This window comes from Chiloscyllium plagiosum, unplaced genomic scaffold (assembly GCF_037043375.1).
Source record: "Chiloscyllium plagiosum isolate Xiang-an unplaced genomic scaffold, Cpla_swu_hap1 HiC_scaffold_10, whole genome shotgun sequence".
NCBI classification, from domain to species: domain Eukaryota; kingdom Metazoa; phylum Chordata; class Chondrichthyes; order Orectolobiformes; family Hemiscylliidae; genus Chiloscyllium; species Chiloscyllium plagiosum.
In genome coordinates, this window is record NW_028270148.1 from 97,694,719 (window position 1) to 97,710,594 (window position 15,876).

General features: G+C 61.4%; 1 protein-coding gene across 3 annotated transcripts in view; it reads left to right on the plus strand.

Annotated features, from left to right (window-relative positions):
• The first annotated feature begins 2,151 nt into the window (after positions 1–2,151).
• Positions 2,152–15,876, plus strand: part of adgb (androglobin) — a 386,047-nt gene continuing 372,322 nt past the window's right edge. For all 3 annotated transcript variants that reach the window (XR_015758508.1, XM_087991569.1, XM_087991570.1), the window contains exon 1: positions 2,152–2,228. Coding sequence is in view for 2 of the 3 variants with exons in the window: in XM_087991569.1 (XP_087847695.1) it covers positions 2,152–2,228 (77 nt within the window). In the remaining variant the exon portion in view is untranslated. The remainder of the gene's footprint in view (positions 2,229–15,876) is intronic.

Sequence of the window (15,876 nt, forward strand, 5' to 3'; positions counted from 1 at the left end):
ACATCGGGGATGCTTGGGAATGGAATGTCTCCTCATCTGAGCAGATGCAAGGGAGACAGGAATTCGGCGAACAGGATGGAATTCTTGCAGGATACTGGGCTGGAGGAGATGCAGTCCAGGTGGTTATGGGAGTTTAGGGTGTAGGTTTGCTCGCCGAACTGTAGATTTGATATCCAGTGGCGACCTCCAAGTGAAGCGAAGCTGTTGTCTCCTGCTTTCTAGAAATATGTTTGTCCTGGATGGGGTTCCTGGTGATGTCATTTCCTGTTTGTTTTCTATGGGGTTGATACATAGATCTAGATACCATCTGTTTGTTTATGGCGTTGTGGTTGGATTGCCAGGCCTCTAGTTATGGGAGTCTTTGGGTTATAGTAGATGTCTGCCCATGGACTGTTGCTGGAGATGGAAGTAAAGAATCAAGAAAAGGGGAGGGAGGTGACCTAGATCGATCTCGTGAATTTAAGGGCAGGATGGAACTTGTTGGCGAAGTCCATGCCAATCCTCGCTTCACCATCAAACCCACTGACAGACTCCATCCCGGTTTCCTAATTCCTCCTTCTCCATGGCATCTGCTGAGACAAGGAGACATTCCAGGTAACTACTATTCCTATTGTTTAAAGAAATAGTTGCAAGCAACTGAACGCTCAGATCTCAAACAATGATTAGATTCCCGACGGTGTGGAAACAGGCCCTTCGGCCCAACAAGACCACACCGACCCTCCGAAGAGTAACCCATCCAGACCCATTTCCCTCTGACTAATGTACTGTCACGCTATGGGCAATTTAGCATGGCCAATTCATCTAACCTGCACATCTCTGGACTGTGGAGTACCCAGAAGAAACCCACGCAGACGCAGGGAGAATGTGTAAACTCCACACAGACAGTCGCCTGAGGCTGGAATCAAACCTGGGACCCTGGTGCTGTGAGGCAGCAGTGCTTACCATTAAGCCACCATATTTTGTACTGGTATTTTGTTTCAAAATAGTGCTCACTGTCCCTCATTCTTCCTGTTAAACTCCAACTTCCCCCTAGCTTCTTCCCTTCCACCAATTAACTCCTGGGTCTTTTCTTTTTAACATTTTAAATCACACACAGTTGCTTCCATGAAAGTCAACTAGCATTGTACCTGATCCCCTCCCCTCAGCCACACATGCTTGAGGTAAGCTGAAAATGTGTTGCTGGAAAAGCGCAGCAGGTCAGGCAGCATCCAGGGAACAGGAGAATCGACGTTTCGGGCATAAGCCCTTCTTCAGGAATCCTGAAGAAGGGCTTATGCCCGAAACGTCTCCTGTTCCCTGGATGCTGCCTGACCTGCTGCGCTTTTCCAGCAACACATTTTCAGCTCTGATCTCCAGCATCTGCAGACCTCACTTTCTCCTCATGCTTGAGGTAATACAAGCATAAGACGGTAAGAAATATGCCCAGAAAAAAATTAAAATAAACATTTAGAAGACATCTTGCAGCACCAGTCCTCTGCTTTTTTTGCCAATATACTGAAACACTGTTTGCTTTGGTCAGCTCCTATGACAGCACGTAGAGGGAGGTGCCGATCTGGTGTCTATTATATTAGAGTCATACAGTCATAGAGATGTACAGCTCAGAAACAGACCATTCGGTCCAACTCGTCCATGCCAACCAGGTATCCTAAATAACTAGTCTCATTTGCCAGCATTTGGCCCATATCACTCTTAAACCCTTCGTATTCACGTACTGAGGTATTTTAAATGTTGTAATTGTACCAGCTCGACCATTTCCTCTGGAAGCTCATTTCATACATGCACCACCCTCTGTGTGAAAAAGTTGTCCCTGAAGTCCGTGTTAAATCTTTCCCCTCTCATCTTGCCCTCCAGTTCGTGGTTTATGAAAGTGGTTTATAGATATGGATTATATCACATTTTGATTTTGGTGAATTGGAGCTCAAATAAGATCTGTGGCTGCATTCAGCACGTTTCCAGATATCAATATTTGCAGGGCAGAGGTGATGGTCTTCACCGTGAGTGTGTGAATGAATCAGACCTGAACGTGTCTGAATTGGTGCTGATGGACACAGCCGGGAACTAGGACCCAGCAGAGCAGCAGCGCGGCCGCTTCCCGTTGCCTGGTTACGGCGTCGCGGAGCGGGTTGGAGGGGGCGCGCGGTCACCGGCGAGATGTCGAAAGGCGGCAAGAAACGGGAGTCAAACCTGAAGGCGAGCCCGACCCCACTCCAACAGGTCATCGTCAAAGAGTAAGTGGCTCATCACACGGGGGCCTTCCTGACCCCCAACCACCGACCACCCCCCCCACTGGGGGCGATACTCCGGACTCGCTGACCAACCCCATCCCAACCTCCTACACCCCACCCCCACCCCCACCTCATAACCGACCTCCATCTTAAACCCCACACCTCCCACTGCACCCCATCCCCCACACTCACCCTCCTACTACACCCCATACCCCACACACACCCTCCCACTGCACCCCTTCCCCCACACACACCTTCCCCCACACACACCCTCACACTGCACCCAGTCCCCCACACACACCCTCACTCTGCACCCCCCCCCACACCATCCCACTGCACCCCATCCCCCAAACTCACCATCCCACTGCACCCATCCCCCAGACTCACCCTCCTACTACACCCCAGTACCTCCACACACACCCACTGCACCCCGTCCCCGACACACACCCTCCCACTGCACCCCTTCCCCCACACACACCCTCCCACTGCACCCCATCCCCCACCCCCCACACACACCCTAGTCCCCCACACACACCCTAGTCCCCTACACACACCCTCCCACACACTCCATTCCCCACATACACATCCTCCCACTACACCCCATTCCCCACACACACCCTCCCACTGCACTCCGTCCCCCACATACCCACTGCAGCCCATCCCCCACTCTCACCCGCTGTACTCCGTCACCCACACACACCCTCCCACTCCACCCCTCCCCACCCACACCCTCCCACTCCACCCCTCCCCACCCACACCCTCCCACTCCACCCCTCCCCACACACACCCTCCCACTCCACCCCTCCCCACACACTCTCCCACTACACTCCATCCCCCCCACTACACCCCACCCCCCACTGCACCCCACCCCCCCACACACCCTCCCACTGCACCCGACCCCCACACACACCCTCCCACTGCACCCCATCCCCACACACACCCTCCCACAGCACCCCACGCCCCACGCACACCCTCCCACAGCACCCCACCCCCCACACACACCCTCCCACTGCCACCCCATTCCCCACACTCACCCTCCCACTGCCACCCCATCCCCCACACACAGCCTCCAACTGCACCCCATACCCCACACTCACCCTCCAACTGCACCCCATACCCCACACCCCACACTCACCCTCCCACTACACCCCATCCCCACACTCACCCTCACACTATACCCCATTCCCCACAGACACATCCTCCAACTGCACACCGTCCCCACATAAACCCTCCTACTACACCCCATTCCATACACTCACTCTCCCACTGCACCCCGTCCCCCACACTCACCCAATGCAAGCCATCCCCCACATAAACCCTCCGAACCCCATTCCCCATACTCACCCTCCCACTGCACCCCATTCCCCGCACTCACCCACTACACCCCATCCCCCACATTCACCCTCCCACTACACCCCATCCCCCACACTCACTCTCCCACTACACCCCATCCCCCACACTCACCCTCCCACTATACCCCATCCCCCACACTCACCCTCCCACTATACCCCATCCCCCACACTCACCCTCCCTCTACACCCCATTCCCCACACTCACCCTCCCACTGCACACCCGTACCCCACACTCACCCTCACTCTGCATACCCGTACCCCACACTCACCCTCCCACTGCACACCCGTACCCCACACTCATCCTCCCACTGCACACCCGTACCCCACACTCATCCTCCCACTACACCCCATCCCCCGCACTCACCCTCCCATTGCCACCTCATCCCCCACACTCACCCTCCCACTGCCACCCCATCCCCTACACTCACCCTCCCACTGCCACCCCATCACCCACACTCACCCACTAAACCCCATCCCCCACACTCCCCCTCCCACTGCACACCGTACCCCGCACACACCCACTCCACCCCATCCCCCACACACACCCTCCCACTACACCCCATCACCCACACTCACCCACTAAACCCCATCCCCCACACTCCCCCCCCCCCCACTACACCTCATACCCGACACACACCCTCCAACTGCACCCCATCCCCCACACACACCCTCCCACTACACCCAACCCTCACACTCACCCTCCCACTGCACCCCATCCTCCACACTCACCCTTCCACTACACCCAATCCCCCACACTCATCTTCCCACTACACCCCATTCTCCACAGACACACCCTCCCACTGCACCCCATTCCCCACACTCACCCTCCCACTACACCCCATCCTCCACACACACACTCCCACTGCACCCCTTCCTCCACACACACCCTCCCACTACACCCCATCCCCCACACCCACACTCACCTACTGCATCCCGTCCCCCACACACACCCTCCCGCTGCACCCCGTCCCCCCCACACACCCCGTTCCCCACACACACCCTCCCATTGCACACCCGTACCCCACACACACCCACTGCACACCATCCCCCACACTCACCCACTACACCACATCCCCCATGCTCACCCTACCACTGCACCCCATCCCCGACACACACACTCACTACACCCCATCCCCCCCACACACCCTCCCACTGCACCCCATCCCCCACACTCACCCTCCCTCTACACCCCATTCCCCACACACACCCTCCCACTGCACACCCGTACCCCACACACACCCACTGCACACCATCCCCCACACTCACCCTCCCACTTCACCCCATCCCCACACACTCACCCTCCCACTGAACCCCATTCTCCACTCACCCTCCCACTACACCCCATCACACACACACACCCTCCCACTGCAACCCATCCCCCAGACACACCCTCCCACTGCACCCCATACCCCACACTCACCCCCCCACTGCACCCCATCCCAAACACTCACCCTCCCACTGCCACCTCATCCCACACACTCACCCTCCCACTACACCACTACCCCCACACTCACCCTCCCACTACACCCCATTCCCCTCACTCTCCCTCCCACTACGCCCCATCCCCCACACCTCACCCTCCCACTACACCCCATCCCCCACATTCACCATCCCACTGCACCCCATCCCCCACACTCACCATCCCACTACACCCCATTCCCCATACTCACCCTCCCACTGCAACCCATCCCCCACACTCACCCTCCCACTACACCCCATTCCCCTCACTCACCCTCCCACTACACCCCATCCCCCACTACACCCCATCCCCCACATTCACCATCCCACTGCACCCCATCCCCACACTCACCTTCCCACTCCACCCCATCCCCCACACTCACCATCCCACTACACCCCATTCCCCATACTCACCCTCCCACTGCAACCCATCCCCCACACTCACCCTCCCACTACACCCCATTCCCCACACTCACCCTCCCACTACACCCCATTCCCCTCACTCACCCTCCCACTACACCCCATTCCCCTCACTCTCCCTCCCACTACGCCCCATCCCCCACACCTCACCCTCCCACTACACCCCATCCCCCACATTCACCATCCCACTGCACCCCATCCCCCACACTCACCATCCCACTACACCCCATTCCCCATACTCACCCTCCCACTGCAACCCATCCCCCACACTCACCCTCCCACTACACCCCATTCCCCTCACTCACCCTCCCACTACACCCCATCCCCCACAACTCACCCTCCCACTACACCCCATCCCCCACATTCACCATCCCACTGCACCCCATCCCCACACTCACCTTCCCACTCCACCCCATCCCCCACACTCACCATCCCACTACACCCCATTCCCCATACTCACCCTCCCACTGCAACCCATCCCCCACACTCACCCTCCCACTACACCCCATTCCCCTCACTCACCCTCCCACTACACCCCATCCCCCACAACTCACCCTCCCACTACACCCCATCCCCCACATTCACCATCCCACTGCACCCCATCCCCATACTCACCTTCCCACTACACCCCATTCCCCACACTCACCCACCCACTGCACCCCATCCCCCACACACCCTCCCACTACACCCCTTCCTCCACACACACCCTCCCACTGCACCCCATCCCCCACACACACCCCATCCCCCACACACCCTCCCACTGCACACCATCCCCCACACTCACCCACTGCACCCCACACTCCCTCGCAATGCACACCAACCCTCCCCATACACCCTCCCACTGCACACCCGTACCCCACACTCATCCACCCACTGCACACCGTACCCCCCACACACCCACTGCACCCCATCCCCCACACTCACCCTCCCACTGCACCCCATCCCCCACACACCCTCCCACTGCACCCCTTCCTCCACACACACCCTCCCACTGCACCCCATTCCCCACACTCACCCCATCCCCCACACTCACCCTCCATCTACACCCCATTCCCCCACACCCACACTCACCCACTGCACCCTGTCCCCACACACACCCTCCCACTGCACCCCATCCCCCACACTCACCCACTGCACCCCATCCCAAACACTCACCCTCCCACTGCACCCCATCCCCCACACTCACCTTCCCACTACACCCCATTCCTCACACTCACCCTCCCACTGCACCCCATCCCCCACACTCACCCTCCCACTGCACCCCATCACAAACACTCACCCTCCCACTGCCACCTCATCCCCCACACTCACCCTCCCACTACACCACTACCCCCACACTCACCCTCCCACTGAACCCCATTCCCCACACATTCACCCTACCAATGCACACCATCCCCCACACTCACCCACTGCACCCCATCTCCCCCACACACCCTCGCAATGCACCCCAACCCCCCCACACACCCTCCAACTGCACAACCATACCCCACACTCATCCACCCACTGCACACCGTACACCCGACACACCCACTGCACCCCACCCCCCACACACCCTCCCACTGCACCCCATCCCCCCACACCTCACCCTCCCACTACACCCCATCCCCCACACTCACCCTCCCACTACACCCCATCCCCCACACTCACCCTCCCACTACACCCCATTCCCCACACTCACCCTCCCACTGCACCCCATCCCCCACACACACCCTCCCACTGCACCCCATCCCAAACACTCACCCTCCCACTGCCACCTCATCCCCCACACTCACCCTCCCACTGCACCACGACCCCACACTCACCCTCCCACTGCACCCCATCCCCACACACTCATCCTCCCACTGAACCCCATTCTCCACTCACCCTCCCACTACACCCCATCCCCACACACACACCCTCCCACTGAACCCCATTCTCCACTCACCCTCCCACTACACCCCATTCCCCACACTCATGCTCCCACTGCACACCATCCCCCACACTCACCCACTGCACCCCATCCCCCACACTCACCCACTGCACTCCATCTCCCCCACCCACCCTCGCAATGCACCCCAAAGCCCCCACACACCCTCCCACTGTACACCCGTACCCCACACTCATCCACCCACTGCACACCGTACCCCCCACACACCCACTGCACCCCATCCCCCACACTCACCCTCCCACTGCACCCCATCCCCCACACACCCTCCCACTGCACCCCATCCCAAACACTCACCCTCCCACTGCACCCCATCCCAAACACTCACCCTCCCACTGCCACCTCATCCCCCACACTCACCCTCCCACTACACCCCATTCCCCACACTCACCCTCCCACTGCACACCATCCCCCACACTCACCCACTGCACCCCATCTCCCCCACACACCCTCGCAATGCACCCCAACCCCCCCACACACCCTCCCACTGCACACCCATACCCCACACTCATCCACCCACTGCGCCCCATCCCCCACACCTCACCCTCCCACTACACCCCATCCCCCACACTCACCCTCCCACTACGCCCCATCCCCCATACTCACCTTCCCACTACACCCCATTCCCCACACACCCTCCCACGGCACCCCATCCCCCACACTCACCCTCCCACTGCACCCCATCCCAAACACTCACCCTCCCACTGCACCCCATCCCCCACACTCACCTTGCCACTACACCCCATTCCCCACACTCACCCTCCCACTGCACCCCATCCCCCACACTCACCCTCCCACTGCACCCCATCCCAAACACTCACCCTCCCACTGCCACCTCATCCCCCACACTCACCCTCCCACTACACCACTACCCCCACACTCACCCTCCCACTGAACCCCATTCCCCACACTTTCACCCTCCCACTACACCCCATCCCCCACACTCACCCTCCCACTACACCCCATCCCCCATACTCACCTTCCCACTACACCCCATTCCCCACACACCCTCCCACTGCACCCCAACCCCCACACTCACCCTCCCACTGCACCCCATCCCAAACACTCACCCTCCCACTGCACCCCATCCCCCACACTCACCTTCCCACTACACCCCATTCCCCACACTCACCCTCCCACTGCACCCCATCCCCCACACTCACCCTCCCACTGCACCCCATCCCAAACACTCACCCTCCCACTGCACCCCATCCCCCACACTCACCTTCCCACTACACCCCATTCCCCACACTCACCCTCCCACTGCACCCCATCCCCCACACTCACCCTCCCACTGCACCCCATCCCAAACACTCACCCTCCCACTATACCCCATTCCCCTCACTCACCCTCCCACTACACCCCATTCCCCACACTCACCCTCCCACTGCACACCATCCCCCACACTCACCCACTGCACCCCATCCTCCACACTCACCCACTGCACCCCATCTCACCCACACACCCTCGCAATGCACCCCAAACCCCCACACACCCTCTCACTGCACCCCCGTACCCCACACTCATCCACCCACTGCACACCGTACCCCCCACACACCCACTGCACCCCATCCCCCACACTCACCCACTGCACTCCATCTCCCCCACCCACCCTCGCAATCCACCCCAAAGCCCCCACACACCCTCCCACTGTACACCCGTACCCCACACTCATCCACCCACTGCACACCGTACCCCCCACACACCCACTGCACCCCATCCCCCACACTCACCCTCCCACTGCACCCCATCCCCCACACACCCTCCCACTGCACCCCATCCCAAACACTCACCCTCCCACTGCCACCTCATCCCCCACACTCACCCTCCCACTACACCCCATTCCCCACACTCACCCTCCCACTGCACCCCATCCCCACACACTCATCCTCCCACTGAACCCCATTCTCCACTCACCCTCCCACTACACCCCATCCCCACACACACACCCTCCCACTGAACCCCATTCTCCACTCACCCTCCCACTACACCCCATTCCCCACACTCATGCTCCCACTGCACACCATCCCCCACACTCACCCACTGCACCCCATCCCCCACACTCACCCACTGCACTCCATCTCCCCCACCCACCCTCGCAATGCACCCCAAAGCCCCCACACACCCTCCCACTGTACACCCGTACCCCACACTCATCCACCCACTGCACACCGTACCCCCCACACACCCACTGCACCCCATCCCCCACACTCACCCTCCCACTGCACCCCATCCCCCACACACCCTCCCACTGCACCCCATCCCAAACACTCACCCTCCCACTGCACCCCATCCCAAACACTCACCCTCCCACTGCCACCTCATCCCCCACACTCACCCTCCCACTACACCCCATTCCCCACACTCACCCTCCCACTGCACACCATCCCCCACACTCACCCACTGCACCCCATCTCCCCCACACACCCTCGCAATGCACCCCAACCCCCCCACACACCCTCCCACTGCACACCCATACCCCACACTCATCCACCCACTGCGCCCCATCCCCCACACCTCACCCTCCCACTACACCCCATCCCCCACACTCACCCTCCCACTACGCCCCATCCCCCATACTCACCTTCCCACTACACCCCATTCCCCACACACCCTCCCACGGCACCCCATCCCCCACACTCACCCTCCCACTGCACCCCATCCCAAACACTCACCCTCCCACTGCACCCCATCCCCCACACTCACCTTGCCACTACACCCCATTCCCCACACTCACCCTCCCACTGCACCCCATCCCCCACACTCACCCTCCCACTGCACCCCATCCCAAACACTCACCCTCCCACTGCCACCTCATCCCCCACACTCACCCTCCCACTACACCACTACCCCCACACTCACCCTCCCACTGAACCCCATTCCCCACACTTTCACCCTCCCACTACACCCCATCCCCCACACTCACCCTCCCACTACACCCCATCCCCCATACTCACCTTCCCACTACACCCCATTCCCCACACACCCTCCCACTGCACCCCAACCCCCACACTCACCCTCCCACTGCACCCCATCCCAAACACTCACCCTCCCACTGCACCCCATCCCCCACACTCACCTTCCCACTACACCCCATTCCCCACACTCACCCTCCCACTGCACCCCATCCCCCACACTCACCCTCCCACTGCACCCCATCCCAAACACTCACCCTCCCACTGCACCCCATCCCCCACACTCACCTTCCCACTACACCCCATTCCCCACACTCACCCTCCCACTGCACCCCATCCCCCACACTCACCCTCCCACTGCACCCCATCCCAAACACTCACCCTCCCACTATACCCCATTCCCCTCACTCACCCTCCCACTACACCCCATTCCCCACACTCACCCTCCCACTGCACACCATCCCCCACACTCACCCACTGCACCCCATCCTCCACACTCACCCACTGCACCCCATCTCACCCACACACCCTCGCAATGCACCCCAAACCCCCACACACCCTCTCACTGCACCCCCGTACCCCACACTCATCCACCCACTGCACACCGTACCCCCCACACACCCACTGCACCCCATCCCCCACACTCACCCACTGCACTCCATCTCCCCCACCCACCCTCGCAATCCACCCCAAAGCCCCCACACACCCTCCCACTGTACACCCGTACCCCACACTCATCCACCCACTGCACACCGTACCCCCCACACACCCACTGCACCCCATCCCCCACACTCACCCTCCCACTGCACCCCATCCCCCACACACCCTCCCACTGCACCCCATCCCAAACACTCACCCTCCCACTGCCACCTCATCCCCCACACTCACCCTCCCACTACACCCCATTCCCCACACTCACCCTCCCACTGCACACCATCCCCCACACTCAACCACTGCACCCCATCTCCCCCACACACCCTCGCAATGCACCCCAACCCCCCCACACACCCTCCCACTGCACACCCATACCCCACACTCATCCACCCACTGCGCCCCATCCCCCACACCTCACCCTCCCACTACACCCCATCCACCACACTCACCCTCCCACTACACACCATCCCCCACACTCACCCTCCCACTACGCCCCATCCCCCATACTCACCTTCCCACTACACCCCATTCCCCACACACCCTCCCACTGCACCCCATCCCCCACACTCACCCTCCCACTGCACCCCATCCCAAACACTCACCCTCCCACTGCACCCCATCCCCCACACTCACCTTGCCACTACACCCCATTCCCCACACTCACCCTCCCACTGCACCCCATCCCCCACACTCACCCTCCCACTGCACCCCATCCCAAACACTCACCCTCCCACTGCCACCTCATCCCCCACACTCGCCCTCCCACTACACCACTACCCCCACACTCACCCTCCCACTGCACCCCATCCCCCACACTCACCCTCCCACTGCACCCCATCCCAAACACTCACCCTCCCACTGCCACCTCATCCCCCACACTCGCCCTCCCACTACACCACTACCCCCACACTCACCCTCCCACTGCACCCCATCCCCCACACTCACCTTGCCACTACACCCCATTCCCCACACTCACCCTCCCACTGCACCCCATTCCCCTCACTCACCCTCCCACTACACCCCATCCCCCACAACTCACCCTCCCACTACACCCCATCCCCCACATTCACCATCCCACTGCACCCCATCCCCATACTCACCTTCCCACTACACCCCATTCCCCACACTCACCCACCCACTGCACCCCATCCCCCACACACCCTCCCACTACACCCCTTCCTCCACACACACCCTCCCACTGCACCCCATCCCCCACACACACCCCATCCCCCACACACCCTCCCACTGCACACCATCCCCCACACTCACCCACTGCACCCCACACTCCCTCGCAATGCACACCAACCCTCCCCATACACCCTCCCACTGCACACCCGTACCCCACACTCATCCACCCACTGCACACCGTACCCCCCACACACCCACTGCACCCCATCCCCCACACTCACCCTCCCACTGCACCCCATCCCCCACACACCCTCCCACTGCACCCCTTCCTCCACACACACCCTCCCACTGCACCCCATTCCCCACACTCACCCCATCCCCCACACTCACCCTCCATCTACACCCCATTCCCCCACACCCACACTCACCCACTGCACCCTGTCCCCACACACACCCTCCCACTGCACCCCATCCCCCACACTCACCCACTGCACCCCATCCCAAACACTCACCCTCCCACTGCACCCCATCCCCCACACTCACCTTCCCACTACACCCCATTCCTCACACTCACCCTCCCACTGCACCCCATCCCCCACACTCACCCTCCCACTGCACCCCATCACAAACACTCACCCTCCCACTGCCACCTCATCCCCCACACTCACCCTCCCACTACACCACTACCCCCACACTCACCCTCCCACTGAACCCCATTCCCCACACATTCACCCTACCAATGCACACCATCCCCCACACTCACCCACTGCACCCCATCTCCCCCACACACCCTCGCAATGCACCCCAACCCCCCCACACACCCTCCAACTGCACAACCATACCCCACACTCATCCACCCACTGCACACCGTACACCCGACACACCCACTGCACCCCACCCCCCACACACCCTCCCACTGCACCCCATCCCCCCACACCTCACCCTCCCACTACACCCCATCCCCCACACTCACCCTCCCACTACACCCCATCCCCCACACTCACCCTCCCACTACACCCCATTCCCCACACTCACCCTCCCACTGCACCCCATCCCCCACACACACCCTCCCACTGCACCCCATCCCAAACACTCACCCTCCCACTGCCACCTCATCCCCCACACTCACCCTCCCACTGCACCACGACCCCACACTCACCCTCCCACTGCACCCCATCCCCACACACTCATCCTCCCACTGAACCCCATTCTCCACTCACCCTCCCACTACACCCCATCCCCACACACACACCCTCCCACTGAACCCCATTCTCCACTCACCCTCCCACTACACCCCATTCCCCACACTCATGCTCCCACTGCACACCATCCCCCACACTCACCCACTGCACCCCATCCCCCACACTCACCCACTGCACTCCATCTCCCCCACCCACCCTCGCAATGCACCCCAAAGCCCCCACACACCCTCCCACTGTACACCCGTACCCCACACTCATCCACCCACTGCACACCGTACCCCCCACACACCCACTGCACCCCATCCCCCACACTCACCCTCCCACTGCACCCCATCCCCCACACACCCTCCCACTGCACCCCATCCCAAACACTCACCCTCCCACTGCACCCCATCCCAAACACTCACCCTCCCACTGCCACCTCATCCCCCACACTCACCCTCCCACTACACCCCATTCCCCACACTCACCCTCCCACTGCACACCATCCCCCACACTCACCCACTGCACCCCATCTCCCCCACACACCCTCGCAATGCACCCCAACCCCCCCACACACCCTCCCACTGCACACCCATACCCCACACTCATCCACCCACTGCGCCCCATCCCCCACACCTCACCCTCCCACTACACCCCATCCCCCACACTCACCCTCCCACTACGCCCCATCCCCCATACTCACCTTCCCACTACACCCCATTCCCCACACACCCTCCCACGGCACCCCATCCCCCACACTCACCCTCCCACTGCACCCCATCCCAAACACTCACCCTCCCACTGCACCCCATCCCCCACACTCACCTTGCCACTACACCCCATTCCCCACACTCACCCTCCCACTGCACCCCATCCCCCACACTCACCCTCCCACTGCACCCCATCCCAAACACTCACCCTCCCACTGCCACCTCATCCCCCACACTCACCCTCCCACTACACCACTACCCCCACACTCACCCTCCCACTGAACCCCATTCCCCACACTTTCACCCTCCCACTACACCCCATCCCCCACACTCACCCTCCCACTACACCCCATCCCCCATACTCACCTTCCCACTACACCCCATTCCCCACACACCCTCCCACTGCACCCCAACCCCCACACTCACCCTCCCACTGCACCCCATCCCAAACACTCACCCTCCCACTGCACCCCATCCCCCACACTCACCTTCCCACTACACCCCATTCCCCACACTCACCCTCCCACTGCACCCCATCCCCCACACTCACCCTCCCACTGCACCCCATCCCAAACACTCACCCTCCCACTGCACCCCATCCCCCACACTCACCTTCCCACTACACCCCATTCCCCACACTCACCCTCCCACTGCACCCCATCCCCCACACTCACCCTCCCACTGCACCCCATCCCAAACACTCACCCTCCCACTATACCCCATTCCCCTCACTCACCCTCCCACTACACCCCATTCCCCACACTCACCCTCCCACTGCACACCATCCCCCACACTCACCCACTGCACCCCATCCTCCACACTCACCCACTGCACCCCATCTCACCCACACACCCTCGCAATGCACCCCAAACCCCCACACACCCTCTCACTGCACCCCCGTACCCCACACTCATCCACCCACTGCACACCGTACCCCCCACACACCCACTGCACCCCATCCCCCACACTCACCCACTGCACTCCATCTCCCCCACCCACCCTCGCAATCCACCCCAAAGCCCCCACACACCCTCCCACTGTACACCCGTACCCCACACTCATCCACCCACTGCACACCGTACCCCCCACACACCCACTGCACCCCATCCCCCACACTCACCCTCCCACTGCACCCCATCCCCCACACACCCTCCCACTGCACCCCATCCCAAACACTCACCCTCCCACTGCCACCTCATCCCCCACACTCACCCTCCCACTACACCCCATTCCCCACACTCACCCTCCCACTGCACCCCATCCCCACACACTCATCCTCCCACTGAACCCCATTCTCCACTCACCCTCCCACTACACCCCATCCCCACACACACACCCTCCCACTGAACCCCATTCTCCACTCACCCTCCCACTACACCCCATTCCCCACACTCATGCTCCCACTGCACACCATCCCCCACACTCACCCACTGCACCCCATCCCCCACACTCACCCACTGCACTCCATCTCCCCCACCCACCCTCGCAATGCACCCCAAAGCCCCCACACACCCTCCCACTGTACACCCGTACCCCACACTCATCCACCCACTGCACACCGTACCCCCCACACACCCACTGCACCCCATCCCCCACACTCACCCTCCCACTGCACCCCATCCCCCACACACCCTCCCACTGCACCCCATCCCAAACACTCACCCTCCCACTGCACCCCATCCCAAACACTCACCCTCCCACTGCCACCTCATCCCCCACACTCACCCTCCCACTACACCCCATTCCCCACACTCACCCTCCCACTGCACACCATCCCCCACACTCACCCACTGCACCCCATCTCCCCCACACACCCTCGCAATGCACCCCAACCCCCCCACACACCCTCCCACTGCACACCCATACCCCACACTCATCCACCCACTGCGCCCCATCCCCCACACCT